At 42.9% G+C, this 14,733-nt stretch overlaps 2 protein-coding genes across 2 annotated transcripts; both read left to right on the top strand.

Moving 5' to 3' along the window:
* Positions 1 to 175: 175 nt before the first annotated feature.
* ntd5 (ntl-dependent gene 5) lies at positions 176 to 6,707 on the top strand (the record flags this gene model as incomplete). Its single annotated transcript, XM_080857370.1, has 9 exons — positions 176 to 242; positions 363 to 368; positions 1,055 to 1,192; positions 2,578 to 2,769; positions 4,451 to 4,589; positions 5,208 to 5,284; positions 5,848 to 6,027; positions 6,276 to 6,473; positions 6,619 to 6,707. 9 exons carry the CDS (start codon positions 176 to 178, stop codon positions 6,705 to 6,707), a joined length of 1,086 nt encoding a protein of 361 aa, XP_080713496.1.
* A 4,259-nt stretch (positions 6,708 to 10,966) lies between these two features.
* Positions 10,967 to 12,496, top strand: LOC308380094 (uncharacterized protein; the record flags this gene model as incomplete). The annotated part of the gene is made up of 1 exon (XM_080857371.1): positions 10,967 to 12,496. Exon 1 carries the CDS (start codon positions 11,180 to 11,182, stop codon positions 12,494 to 12,496), a length of 1,317 nt encoding a protein of 438 aa, XP_080713497.1. The 5' UTR covers positions 10,967 to 11,179.
* Between the last annotated feature and the right edge of the window lie 2,237 nt (positions 12,497 to 14,733).

The following is a 14,733-nucleotide window of genomic DNA, read 5'->3' on the forward strand; positions in this document are numbered from 1 at the left end:
GGTCTTTTTTTTTTCAGTGGAATTTTACCCAACATTGGAAACAGTCAATACAAACCAGATGTGTGTTCCTCAGACGTACCCTCCTTTCCCTCCCTCTTGTTTCCCCCCGACTCAATATCCTCCACTCTTCCCCTGCTCCCTCTTTCATAACCTCTCCGGTGACCAGTGTCTAGAGATGGAGCGCTCTCTTCTCCTGCTTGCCTTGTGGGCTCTTACCAGCATCCCAGCTTTTGTGCTCGCAGGTGAGTTTCAGACCACAGCCTTTCAGGCACCGTAGAATTTCAATGTGCATTTTATATGTTAAATCCATTCGTGTCTTTCCATACATCTGTGCATATGATATCCCCTGTGTAATTGTGTAGGGTGTGGTGAACTCATTACGGATAGTTGAACTATGCTTTCATTCTGGTACTTTTTTGTACAATGGAGTCACATGATTTTTCAGATAATGATATCAAATCTGTGACAGTGCATTTGTTTATATTAAGGCGCCTATGTGTAATTCAGATATATATTTCATCAGTGGGAGGGTTTTGTGCATTTTCCAAATTTGAACATATGCAATACCAATTTATTTACCAAGTTATTTAATTGAAGTAAGTAACACACACACAAGTGCATGTACACACCTATTTGGGAGCTGACCTAAATGTGTTGAATATTTCAATGGGTATTCAGCCTTGATTCCTGCACTCTGTCAGCATGGAATCACATGTGTTCCAGAGCTCCCACCCACTCTGTGCAGAGCTGTGTGTTCCCTTTTCAAAGAACATAGCTTTTCCCACCCGGGGCCCCAGAGGGCAAACTATAGCAATCATACAGTAACCGTTCTCCCACCCAATTACCTTTGATTGGAGCTGCCCGTAATGGGATCCTGATGTTCCTACCACAGCAGACCCTTTAGCTTATGTTGCTTAATGGGTTTTTGATTCATTGGTTAGGTTTAAGTAGACATTTCCCCCCTGGTTTCTGGTTTTGTTAGGGCTTTGACAAGAAAGAATGTAGTAAGAGAGATGAAGGTATTATCACCACAATCTGTGTACTTCTGTCCTAGCGGAGGAGTGTCCAGAGAGGATTCTGGGTAACGAGAGGATGCGCACCTGTCCAAGAAACTGCAAACAAGACAAAGACTGTGGCGCTAAGCGCCAGTGCCTGTGTGATGGTCAATGTGGACTCAGCTGTGTGGTGCCAAGTAAGCCAATACTCAATAAGTTATCCTACAAACGTTACCAGACAGGTGTCCCAATGATCCATATGGCAGTATTGTTACCAGATACAGTGCTACTGACCTATCCTAACTCACTGACTGACAGAAACAAATGCTAAATATGCTGCACTTCCCATATATTGTATAATTCAATGTGCAATGAAGCTAATTAGCTGATAGGGAGAAAATATATTTTTCTGCCTTGTACATCAGTATCTTAGTGAATTTGCAAATAAAGCACACCATCGAGTAAATTCATAACACACATATCAATGTGTGAGATCTGATTTGATACATGGTCACCAAATGGATTGGCTAAACCGCAACTGTGAAATAAAGCTGAGGGCTTATTTTTCGGGCACAGGGTAGTGGAGGCAGCAAACATCACATGCAAACACTAAACATATGTGTTTAAGTGATGACACTTTACCTCTGACATCCCACCCTGTCCATCTGGCCGTTGTCACAGAAACCTGTGAATCACCCCCCATTGGGGTGGCCAGTATGTTTTCAGCTTAGACACAGATGTTGATATCAGCAATCCCAGTGTAAATCATGTATAATTGAGGTTGTGCAGGATTTTGATATCCATGATTCCCAAATTTTCGAGGCGTGTGGGTGGAGGGCTTAAAATAAATCAAAATGCCTAAAGGGAGAGAGCATGTGTGGGATAAAGTCAGATATTCTGCTGCAGCCAGGCTGAAATGTAACCAAAGGGATGGAAAAAATACTACCTGCAATACTGATTAACTGGTTTTTGCATCTGCAGGTGTACAAAGCTCACACCTGTAAAATAACTGGCCTTTCTACCACCTCTCTGGTGCTGATGGTGGAACACGAAGTTAACTAGAAATATGTATGTTAATATGTTATTATGGATGCTCAAGGCTCCTCGGTTGATGAAAACATTAGATTTCAATCAATCCATTACTCATCTGGTCAATATGAAGTCCTAAATCCCCAAAGTTTCATTTGAGCTGAGTATCAGGTATTAAACAGGGTATATGTTGTCCAGGAAGGAAAAAGGGTGAAATTATGAGTTTCATAGGCTGTTCATCCTATGCCAATCTAATAAGTGTCTGCCTTCCTTTCACTGCAGTATATATGTGTTCCACCTGTCTTTAAACATCCCCCTCCTTTTTTAACACTGGCGAAAGCCTTGCTGCAAAAGCATTTCTGTTATGCCTGTTTGTCAAATAGTTTCTTTAAAACAACTCGCTATACAGTAAAGGTAAACTGTGACACCTAAATATATAAATACTTGAATGTCAAACCAAGTTCCACTATGAAACGTACAGAATTATTTTGACTCCTCCAGCAAATGTCAATTCTTGAGGCTTCTTGTCCTGAGCCGATGTCCTCTGCCTTAGGCCGTACCTGTCCCTGGCCCCTGGCCCCTGGGAATAACTCTGAGGTCCTCCTGCTCTCGCCCACACCCTCCTTCTCTGCTCTCCTGGAGATCCGATGCCTCCCAGGATACACCATGTTCAATGGCCTGGATGCTGCCATTCGTCGTTGCCAGGGTGATCGTCAGTGGAGTGGAGATGAGCCTGTGTGCACAGGTGGGTCTAGATGCATCCGGTGGGTGTTTGCCTTTGTTACAAACACACACACACACACACACACACACACACACACACACACACACACACACACACACACACACACACACACACACACACACACACACACACACACACACACACACACACGCACACACACACACACACACACATACACACAAACCTGGTTGAACTCATATGTACACAAAGGAAATCACACAGCCTTTTGAATTTCACTTTTCATTGAAACCTATTTGCCCTTCCAAACAAACTGAAATGTGGAAAAGTTGAAGATGTGTTTGTCTAATATATAATAATCCAAAGTAGGCAGAATTGTCACATGTACTCGTGTTGGTGATAACTAGATGAATAGAATTTTGCTCGGTATTGCAGAGAAGAGTTTTCACTCTCATTTCCAGGAACAATCAGTGGGCAGCATTAAATCCTCCACAACTTCACATACACACACATGCACACGCACACGCACACGCACACACACACGCACACGCACACAACACACACACACACACACACACACACACACACACACACACACACACACACACACACACACACACACACACACACACACAGGCTATGCAGGCTATAGGCTATGCAGGCTATTGGCTGTGTTGTAGTTCATTGGTGCCTCTGGGACTATTGTCTTCTGTGTGTCCTTCCTCTTACCCATTCCCTGCAGTGTGGCCTCTGATGGGGCGTGCTGTTCATTCTATGCTCAGGCTGTATATAACTCCACTAGACTGCCAGAGGGGATACAAGGGCCTCTCATGCTCTCAGTGGCTCCTCCCTCTATAGCATAACTCACACGGGCACTTGATCTGTTCTGCAGAGGTTCCTGGAATGAACGATGTTTCCAGGAATCAAATGTAAAGTGTAGGAGGACGGCTATACCAGAGATAGGAGCACGGTCCTCCTGCAGCTCAGCAGCACTTTAAATAACATCACACACACGCACACACGCACACGCACACACACACACTCACACACACACACACACACACACACACACACACACACACACACACACACACACACACACACACAGACACACAGACACACACACACACACAGACACACACACACCGACATGTGAATTGCTCTCTTTATTTGTGTATTTTCTGCTTCCCAATAACTTGTCTTTCTCACTGAGCATGATGACAGAGATTTTTTCCAGCTTTAACAGGAAGTCACAGTTATTTTTTTTACTAGTATCTTTCTCCCTCTCCTTCTCTCGCTCTCTCTTTCTTTCTCTCCCTCTTTCACAAACATCTCTTTCTCTCTCGTACTCTCACACTCTAGTTTTTCTCCATCTGCCCTTGCAGTTTCAAGGAAAAGGCTAATCAGAATGCACATTACATAAAACCATTACTACCACACAGGCATGGAGAGCACATGCAGCTGTCTATGGACAACTGCCTTAGAATGCACAGTACGATGTGAGCCCTCAGCATCAAATACAAACCCATTCATTACTGTGATATCTTTCTGCACCCTCACTACTCCTTCACATACTCTGCATCCCTAAAACCAATCTCCATGACTTTGTGCATCTCACAAGTCTGAGTTTCTGATGTGTGTATGGCGGAATCAAATCATCCACTGTTGTTTCTGAATCATGTGTTTGTACAGTAAAATCTCTTTCTCCCTCTCTTTCACACAGCCATCCCTTCAACACTTCCCCCTGTGGTTGATGCTGGCCCATTGCTGTCCTGTGAGCTGCCAGAGCCAGATGTCAGCTTAGTCATAGTGGAGGGAGAAGCAGCAGTAGGCGCCTCCATACGCTATAGTTGCCCCACTGGGTAAGAGAGAGAGAGAGAGAGAAGGGTGGGCTGGTGTGAATGAGAGAGAGGAAGAAACAGCGTGAGTAAGACAGAAAGATTGTATGGGGGTTTCAGAAGAAAATTGTAGGGGTTTCAGAAGAAAACCAAATGACACAGAAAATAGTTTAAAGAGAGCCTTCCTTGTTTAGTTGTTTCAAAACAAAGAGTGTTACCTGGATCAGTGGCAAAACACAACTGCTGAGGCTATACAGTGTGGTGCCTGGTAGAGCCAACATGCCAGAATACATAACGTAACTGTATGAGAGGAATTCAGAGTGGTTGAAGCTGTGGTGTCATGTAGTATTATATAACAATATGAATGAAGCATGATATATTCTTCTTAATGTTACTGACACATGTTTTTTATGACATGTATGTGGTGCACATAGGACCAGAAAACATCTGTTCTCACTTAGCGCTTGTGATTTTGGTGGTTTGGACATATTTAATGTGCTGTGAGGCAGGAGGGTTTGCTTTCCCCTGACAGCGGAATCTCTCCTAACCTCTCTCCACCTTCATCCCACTCACTCCCACCCTTTCTCTCTCCTTCTCGCACTTCCTCTCTCCCTCTTCAACACTCTCTTTTCCAATAAGCAGACATGTGTTGGTTGGAAACAGTGAGAATTTCTGTCATTCTAACCAGACCTGGCAATACCCTCATCCCATCTGTCAACGTAAGTGTGTGAATCTATATGTGTGCACGTCAACCTTATATATTGGCTCTTAGGAGGATGATAGAGAGCACACATGAACACATTTCTACTGATACGTGTGTAAGAGAGACTTTCAAATGGATGACAAGTGCTAGTATGGGGAGATAAGAGAGCTGAGATCAAGATGTGGTGGGTGGGTGAGTGGGCAGAGTAAGTGTGTGTGTGTTTGTGTGTACATGTGAATTGTATGCAGAGGGTTTTGCACTTGCACAGATCCCCTATATTGCCTCCTGTTGGCACATAATAAAAGGACAGCCTGAAATGGCTCAGCAAATCCATTACTGACGGTGCCCTACTGCCATCATCTGGAAGTGACGGATAACTACCATTATCTCTACAGTGGTAATGTGGTCAGCCTCTCTATGAGACAAAACCACTTCTGAGCAGCAGTAATTGCACCAATTCATTAGTCTCTCTCTCTCTCTCTCTCTCTCTCTCTCTCTCTCTCTCTCTCTCTCTCTCTCTCTCTCTCTCTCTCACAATTTGTATGTCTGTCTGTCCGTCTGTCAATGTAACTTTCCCAGGAATGTTCTGCCCCCCTCCAGCGGAAGTAGAAAATGGCTACCTTGTAGCAGTCCAAAGGAAGGAATATGATGTAGATGACACCATATATTACCTGTGCAAGAAAATATTCTCACTAGATGGGCCCAACCGTGTCACCTGTTTGTCAAATGGTACCTGGAGTACAATCCCTTTTTGTCGAGGTAAGGATGATTACCAAGTGCAGATATAATACACACACAGTAACAGAACTATTCAGATATGCCTCTCATGTCGGTTCAGGAATTGTTTCAGAAATAATTAAAGTTGTTACACCCTACCTTTCTGTAAATCATAAAATCCTTTTTTCATATCCCTGATAATAATTAAGCAAACTGCTTTTTAAACTTTCAGACACTATGTTGATTTTATATTTAACAACAGTTATTTTCTCTGACATCCCCCGTTATAGCACGCTGTCCAATTCCAGCTCAGCGTAGCAGGATCATAATTGCTGGGCCTAAGCGCTGGCCGTATGATGTGACAGATGGGGTCGTTCAACACGGGGAAAATGTGACATTTTTCTGCAAACACCCACGGAAACCGTGCAGCTACACTGCCATGGAAACTTGCTTTGATGGAAAGCTTCAAGCACCAAGCTGCTACATGGGTAAGGCCCTAGCCCCTTGCTATCATCTGGAAATATAAATCTGAAAAGGTTTTATTCTGTAGTCCAACAAATACTATGTAATAGTGGTGGTTACATGCAACCTCTGAGAATACTCTCTCACTCTCTCTCTCTCTCTTTTCTGCAGAACCCACATGGCTGCAGTATAAACTCTTCCCTCATCGGCTTGTTTCAGAAATTGACTCATGTAGCCCTGCGGATCTCAATGACCTGTGACATAACAATACTCATGGTATTGGTTTATATTGCCCGACATGTCCAGCCTGTGCAAACAGAAAATCAATATGCTTACCTGCCTCTCTCACTTGGGGAAAAGGGGGGTGGGAAAAGGCCTCCTAACAGAAGTTGAGAGGATGAATAACATTTCTTACTGAGTTTTACACTTTCACACTGATTTTCTGTAATAATAGCCTCCTCTATATAATTGTAATGTAAAAGTGTTGTTACAAAAACCATGACAATTGTTTACTCCATTTATGTTATGTCTTTGAATATGTGTTTGTTCGGCAGTCTTATCGCCTGTCATCCTGTCTGACATTGTTCTTAAACAGAATTAGAATTGTATCTGTTGCATAGGCATACATTTCAATAACCTACAATGACAACTCAAATGCTTGAGGCTATGTGTCATGTGTACTTGTAGCACAGATTGGCCTTACACGACTCTGTTAGTCTCTAACAATGTTTTTTGACTGGTCTATAACCTACTTTAAGGTTTGTTTGATGTCTTCATAGTTACTTATCTCACATTATAGCCTTCACTCAAGGTCTGTGTTACGTCTAGGACGCATCAAGTTGGAAGCTTGAGAATGTTGTGTATTGAAAGAACACTTTTGCAATAAACAACGATGTCCATACTGACGGGGTTTAAAGATATGTGAAACGAATCTATCCGTCCTATAAAAATACGTTTACGTGAGTCTTTTCAATGTCAACGAGTGAAAACATGTTATTGTTTTGATGCAGCACGTACGCAGTAGCAGCTAAAATGTATCCCTGTCGGACCCAGAAAATCGCGACACCTAAATATCCCCCCTCCCATTCTCTTAGCTCACAGCAGTGCTCCTCGGTCACCCATTCATATTTGGTCTTCCGGAAGTATCTGAGGGTCGAGTGAGCCGGAGCCTATGCGAACGACAGACTCTCGTGGAGAGTAAGCAGTTTCAAATTAATTTTCAAATTGACACAAAGTATGACGAGACCCTACAACACCCGCGCTGGATATGTTTTTCTTAATTCTGATGTGTAGTTGATTCAGTCAACGCTGCGATGGGTCAGAAAGTTACAAACGCGGGTTCGGATCGAGCTGTGTAGCAAACGTTCCCACCGGCTCGAACCCTTGGTAGGCTGCACATAAAATGGCTGGTTGAAGGTCCGAGTGTAATGTCTGTGATGGCCACATTCCGAAAGCAACACAAATTTTGGAATATGTAACTCATGTGAGAATTATAGGAATTGAATAATGGTCTGGTTGTTATTATTCAATATCTCGGGTTCGAGTGAGATGCACAAATGTGCTGTTTCAGGTGAAAACCTGAAATGGTATCGGACCTCCGACTCGTAATGGCGTCTGTCCATGTCGCCTTCTCTACCTAGGCGAATTAGCTGTGTTTCCTTTATACATGATCGAGATCTAAACTCAAACCCAGCGCCAGTTTCGCTGATAATCGAGTATCAATGAAGATAGTTTAGTCGCCAGCAGGTTTTGACTGGGTCGATAGTGAACATGAGCGGAGTCCGTGAAAGGCTAAGGCGAGGCTATAGGCTACAATGTTACAATGTCACTCGAACCCTCAGCAGATCAGACATGTGGGTGTGCACGACGTAGACTACCCTTTTAGCTATGATTAATCAGTCTGTGCCCAGTTGTCTGTGCATCATCTAATGCCAGCAAACAATAGTGTAACATTTCTTGCTGTTAGGCTCGACTGAATCCACGTGGTACCCTCGCCTGTCATTTTGCCAGATGACTGCTGGATTATTTAGTTAATTAAGATACCAGCTGATACTGGAACTGTTCAGACAATTTCCTTTCACTTTTAACTGTACGGAAGCCAGACAGAAACATTCGTTGTGGTGACAGACCTTTGAGTCATGATGACTGTGAAACCCTATTGTTTGACAGCTATTCTGTCAATTTGGCACTCTCAATTTGCACTGTGTAACCCACAAACATACACATTTCCCAAAATGTGAGCTAAAATCGAGATGCATAGTCTATAAGACATCATCTTAGGCTACAGGAGAAAAACAAAATACACAGTATTTGGGCAGTTATTGCCTTGTTACGATGTATTTATGACGCTTACCTTGATTGATTTTGTAGAATGTGATGCCATGTAACAGGACTCTGTTAGAGTTAAAATTTTCTTTTCTTCAGAAAGAGTTTCATTATTCAGCAATTGCATTTAGCCTGATGAGATCAGGAAACCATTGAACCATTTAGTAGGCAGGCAGGTGTTTTTACATTAAAGGCTGTGGTAGTGGCCTTGTGCGCTCACAATAACAAATAGGCTATCATGATTACCATCATGTTGTAACTAATTATGTCGGCTAATTTATATTTAAAACGGAGTCTACACAACGATTCAGAATTGTACCAGGTTTAGGCCACGACCAATAGCTGGTAACCCCTTATTCTAAGACTAATTAGAATGCGATGTATATTGCTATATAGCCATTTTTCTCAGCAGGGAGACCACGTTACCTTGTCAAATAATGCTTTCTGAACCTGTGCTATCTCTCAGCTTTCGACTGCTTAATAGGCTACTTGTGATTTATCTTTTGTTGAAAGAAAAAAAAATGGCATGCCCTATAAAATTTCTTTCTACGAGTGTGCCACATAATCTTGCTCTTGCAAATACATCAATTTTAGATTTGTATTTTGTCAGTAAGCCCATTTATCTTTTATTGATTGAATGTTTTATATACAGTGCCTTAATATATGGTACATTAGGAGGGTTTATCTCCAGAAAATCAGGAGCTTTAGATGATCTGTAATGAAGTATGTGAATAACTGTAAAGTTTGTTGCGAGCACCAGCTTTATTGACCTTGCACAGTTTTGCAATGTAATAAAAAGTTCATCTTTTCTGACTTTTCAGATTCATGGGCACAGTTTTGAATGGAACCAATAAGGCACTACAGGGGTGTTAAGGAATGGTGACCTAAACCAACCAGAGATGGCACAGCCTGCTGATATCCAAAAGGGGCCAATGGACATCATTGAAAAGTCACAGGATGTCCCTTCGGAGAGGCCTTGGCCTAGATGTCAAACGGCTGTTGCTTCAGTTGGAAGTCCTCTGTTGGAGATGAGGTTACAGAAGAGGCAGAATTTTCAGTGGCAGCAACACTTTACATTGGTAGAGCTGTTGCAGATCACCGTGCAATCTGAAACACTCTCTTAGTATAACCAAAGCACTCAACACCTAATGCCTCTGGATTTTTTTTATAGTTAAATAAAAAATCTTGAGCGCCAAAGAAAAGGTTTATATGGATATATCTGACAACACTGGCTGTTGTATTTTGCAGTGGAGTGATATGGACATAGATGTCAAAGGGGCACCTGATGTTCAGAGCTGTAATACTTTGAAATTAGCAAAGAAACCAGTCAAGATAGGGTTCCAAAACACAATACTGTGTTCTAGCCTTTAAAATGGAGCCCAAGAATTCCTTGTCAAAAATAAACAATCCAGCAATCCAAAAGACAGGAATGGAGGAGGGTCTTTCTGATCTCTTGACAAAGTCACCAGTGCTGGGACAGAGTCTGTCAACCCAAGGAATGAGGTCTTCAAGTGATTGTAAGATCTTTGACGTCAATCTTGCCATGCATATTAAAGAGGAAAAAGAAGAAGTCATGGTGGGATTCGATGACGCTGTTGTAACAAGCACTCAGGAATTGGGAAAAAAGGTTAAAGTTGAACCGGTGGTAAGGGAGAACCTTATAGCTAGGACTCGAGATCATACAAACCTGGCAAGTGAAACAGACACTGAGGTGTCTCATCAGTTTCCAGGGAAAGGGGGAGATATTTGCTTTAAAGTTGAGGAAGGGAGCGTTGTCAAAGAAAACCAGTTTGAAGAAACTATGGAGGCACTTGACTTGAGCTTACCCAAAAAGAGGGACAGGAGCTTCAAGGACAGATGTGTATGGATCACCGGGGATGATGCTGAATATGAAAGCTCATTACTAATGGAGGTAGATGAGATTGCAGATGTAAGGACAGAGCCAGAGGTAGAGGAAGATGATGAGTCTTCCTGTGAGCTTGGGGAAATGCAGTGGGTGAATATACAAGTCTCTGATCATACCTCTCTCTCAGCTCCACTGGATGGCGCCATTGCTGAGGATGTGCTCCTTATCGATATTCAAGGAGTGCCATACACACTCACACCGGATGGGACTAAAGTTCCTCAGATGGACACTGAGCAGCATCCAGAACAGCCAGACTCCACGTTAATAGTTGATAAAGACCAGCCCTGCTCCTCGTCAACAGGGACAGAAGTAGTTCTTTCCAAAAAAAATGTGTCACACAGTTCAGTGTTCTTAGGTAACTTGTCTTGTACGATACCGGCACATGAAACCTTAGCTGGTGTTCAACACACAGCAGTAAAATCCAGTCCTGTCCTGTCTAACTTATCTCAACTGTCTGTCTTGCCTGCATTGTCTAGTTTACCTTCTCAGCCCATTCAGGTCATGGCAAACAGCACATCAAATACACCCATTTTGCTCATCCCCTCCTCTCAACTACAGGCAGCTTCCTCTTCCTCCCCAGGCGAGGCAAATACAAGGTTAATGGCTCTTTCACTCCCTCTGACTCTTGCCCAAAACGCCCAGTCAACGCCCATGTTTCTTGTTCTGTCTTCACTGCCTGTGTCCTCTACTCAAACGTCTGTTACCCAGTTTCCTATCCTCAATGCTTCCTCTGGCCAGCTTTCACAAATCTCATCCATGTCCTCTGTTTCACTTCCATTGGGATCATCTGTGATGGCCTCAAATCCCCCTGTTGTCAACCTCTTAGTTCCAGAGTCCCCGTGTTCTACTGTTTCAGGATCAAATGAGCTAGCTTCTCCTTCCTCTATACCTGCTACTGTTTCACCTGCCGGTGCAAGTAATGTTAGTTCAACAAGTCACACCAGACATGTCAATGCTAACAAGTCAGACAGCTGGGCACCCAAGTCTTTCCGAGAAGCCCTGCTCAGACCAACTCCCTCACCTGAAAGCAGAAGAGTACAAAGCCTTGAGCTGCCAGCTACTTCCTGCTCATCCCCTAAAAACCCAGGGCCACTTTCTCCTGTGGTGACCTCTGACCTTTCTGAACCCCAGAGTCCCAAAGCCAAACTGTTACCAAAACCAGAGGAAGAATCTGTGCCCATATCTGAAAATGCATCAGACTCTGCATCCTTACAGGATGAACAACAAGTCTCCTCGTCGTCTCCAACACCCCCCCTTTCCCCTTCTGCCAACCCCAACTTCCCCACCAACCAACCTAATGATCTCTCCCCGTCGTCTCCCTCCACCGGTCCTCGTCGCATCCTCTACTGCCGATACTGTCCGCGGGTCTTCTACTACCTATCCGACCTGGAGCGACACTCAATCACCCACTCCCAAAACAAGCCCCACGTGTGCTCGCTGTGCGACAAAGCCTTCAAGCGCTCCAGCCACCTGGAGAGGCACAAGCACATCCACACAGGCCAGAGGAACTTCATGTGCTCCATTTGTAACAAGCGTTTTCGAGAGGCCGGGGAGCTGCTCCGGCACCAGAGGGTGCACACGGGTGAGAAGCCCTTCCAGTGCTCGCTCTGTCACATGCGCTTTGCAGAGCGCAACACACTGCGGCGGCACACCAAACGTAAGCACCAGGGGCACGAGCAGGAGGCAATGGTGTCTGACGGTGGACGCGAAGGGGCCTCCCAGGCGCTGGTGCTGGTGCAGCAGGAGAGTGCGGAGTGGTACAGCTCTGCCATGCCTGAGCAGGACTCAGACTCTGACCTGGACAAAGATGGAGAGTGAGCGTAAAAGTGCCCACGTCTGTTGGATTTGCAACAGATGTGTTTTTCCCCCACTTGGTCTGATCATCATTTATTAACTAGACAGACCCTAAACTAGATAGCGGTGTGAAAGTATGTCTTATGGCATAATGTGAAACAGGATATCCCAAACAGTTTGACTTTTTTGCCCTTTTGGCTGCAGAGACATATATTCCAGTTTTGATTTTGATTGCTGCAATTAAACCCACTGTAAGGCTGGAACTATCTTTTTTCATTTACATGTATTTGTATATTTATAAAATGTTCTACCTGTCCGTGTGAATGCAAGTAATTTGTTTTATACACTTTATATTTTGTTGTGATATTATGATGCACTATTAGATCATGCCTTCATGGATGTGATAAATCCACTTCTTTCCTATTACTTACATGTACAAGGTGCATGTAAAATCTGAGAATCTGTTCTGAAAAAAGTTTAATGGTTTAATGTTTAATGTAAAGAATTAAGTTATATCAAGATTATATTCGTAATCTCAACTGTATTTACTTTGTAAATGTAGTTGTACTTTGCACCGTGGGTTCCCAGACAGGAGCAAAGAGATGCTGTAAGCCTCACAGATTTTTGTCTTTGTTTTCTTGAAATCCCTCACTAAGCCTTGGCATAATGCAATTTAAATATCCAAATAAATTACTGTGTTAATAGCAAGGTATTAGCCCTTGGGAAATTGACATGGGTCAATTAGTTACCTAGCCCAGATCAGATATGTTCTGTGTAATTATGAGAGTGAATATTTGCACTGTGCGATTATGCTTTGCTTGTTAACCCCTGTGTTTCACTCAGCCGCTCTCTTGTAATTATCTGGGCAATTTAGCACATCGCAGCTCCACTGCACAGCAACAGCCATGCACAGAGAGATTTGGTGGCTTGCTCCAAGATAATGCTGAAATGGCTTAATTGGGTCCACTTCATGGTTTGTCATCCCATAGTTTCTGGTCCTTTATTTTGTTATTAATGGCTGTCAAAATAATTGTGTTTTATATTTGGTAGTAATTTACCCTCAAAATAAAGAGATTTGCTAAAAACGTACATAATTAACTATCCAGGGAAAATGCTATTGAAAAAACACTAGATACAGGGGAATTACAATGAATGATCTTTTTAAAGCGGCAATTTACGAGATTGTGTATTCGTTGCAACGCCATCAAGAGATTTGAAAAACCAACTGTTAGCCTGCCTCCTCTCTCCATATTCTGTTCAGTTAGTCACGGATATTCATATATAAGATTGTTTTTTTGGAAGCTGAATTACTTAATTTAAGAAGGGGATATATCCATGTAACACCCAAGCTGTTACAGAATAATTTGGAAATGGAGGTCAATATTAAAATATGTAATTTCCATCACCAACAACTGCTTATTGTGGATTTAAGGTGATTTTCTCCATTAAGTGGACAGTTTTGCTCAACGCAGAATCTAATAATTTGTACAAATATTAAGGGAGCATAAGTGATATTCATTTATATGTTAGTGTGTGTTTTATAGTGATACCCTATGCAAAAGGCATATTCCTTTTCACAGTGATTTTGTTGACTCGCACTTTGAATCATTAATATGTGGGTGTAATCAGGTCTCAGCCTCAACTCTTTAAAGCTTAAAACACATTCATCCATCACATCCAGGTCTTCAGGATGGAGGTGTGCACTTATTTAGCTTTGCTCTGTCTCTGGGGAGATGGATGGATGATTAGAGGGCTCTTTGGAAACCAACCTGCCAGATGTGGAGTGTTTTTTGGGCCGTGTCCCGCTTGGCAGGATCTTCAAAGCAGCGACCGTCAGCTGTCACAGAGATCAGAGAGGGGAGGAGAGGTAAGGAAGGTGACTCAGGCAGCCAAGGCCTGTACAGAGGAATGGCCAAAATCCATACCTACCACTCACTGTGATAAAATGCAGTGACAACCTCATGTACAAAAGGTATTTGCTAGATCATATTTATAGTGCATAAGATTTTCTGGTTTGGACACACAGCTCGATATATTTGTAGAACAAAGTGCATTTCTGTCTTTTTCTTGTCTATTATTTGCCTACAGTTGCATTGGAAAGGAGAAGAATGGTTTGTATTTGTGTTGACCTGTTAAATGTCAGAGATGAGTCCCCGTGTGGATAGTTAGCTTTTTTGGACATATCTTTTATATATTTGAGGGTTTGCCACTTGTCTTCACAATACTCTTTTATGTGAAAGAATACCTATGTCTCTATTTCC

This window comes from Sprattus sprattus (genome assembly GCF_963457725.1).
Source record: "Sprattus sprattus genome assembly, chromosome: 19".
In the NCBI taxonomy this organism is placed as follows: domain Eukaryota; kingdom Metazoa; phylum Chordata; class Actinopteri; order Clupeiformes; family Clupeidae; genus Sprattus; species Sprattus sprattus.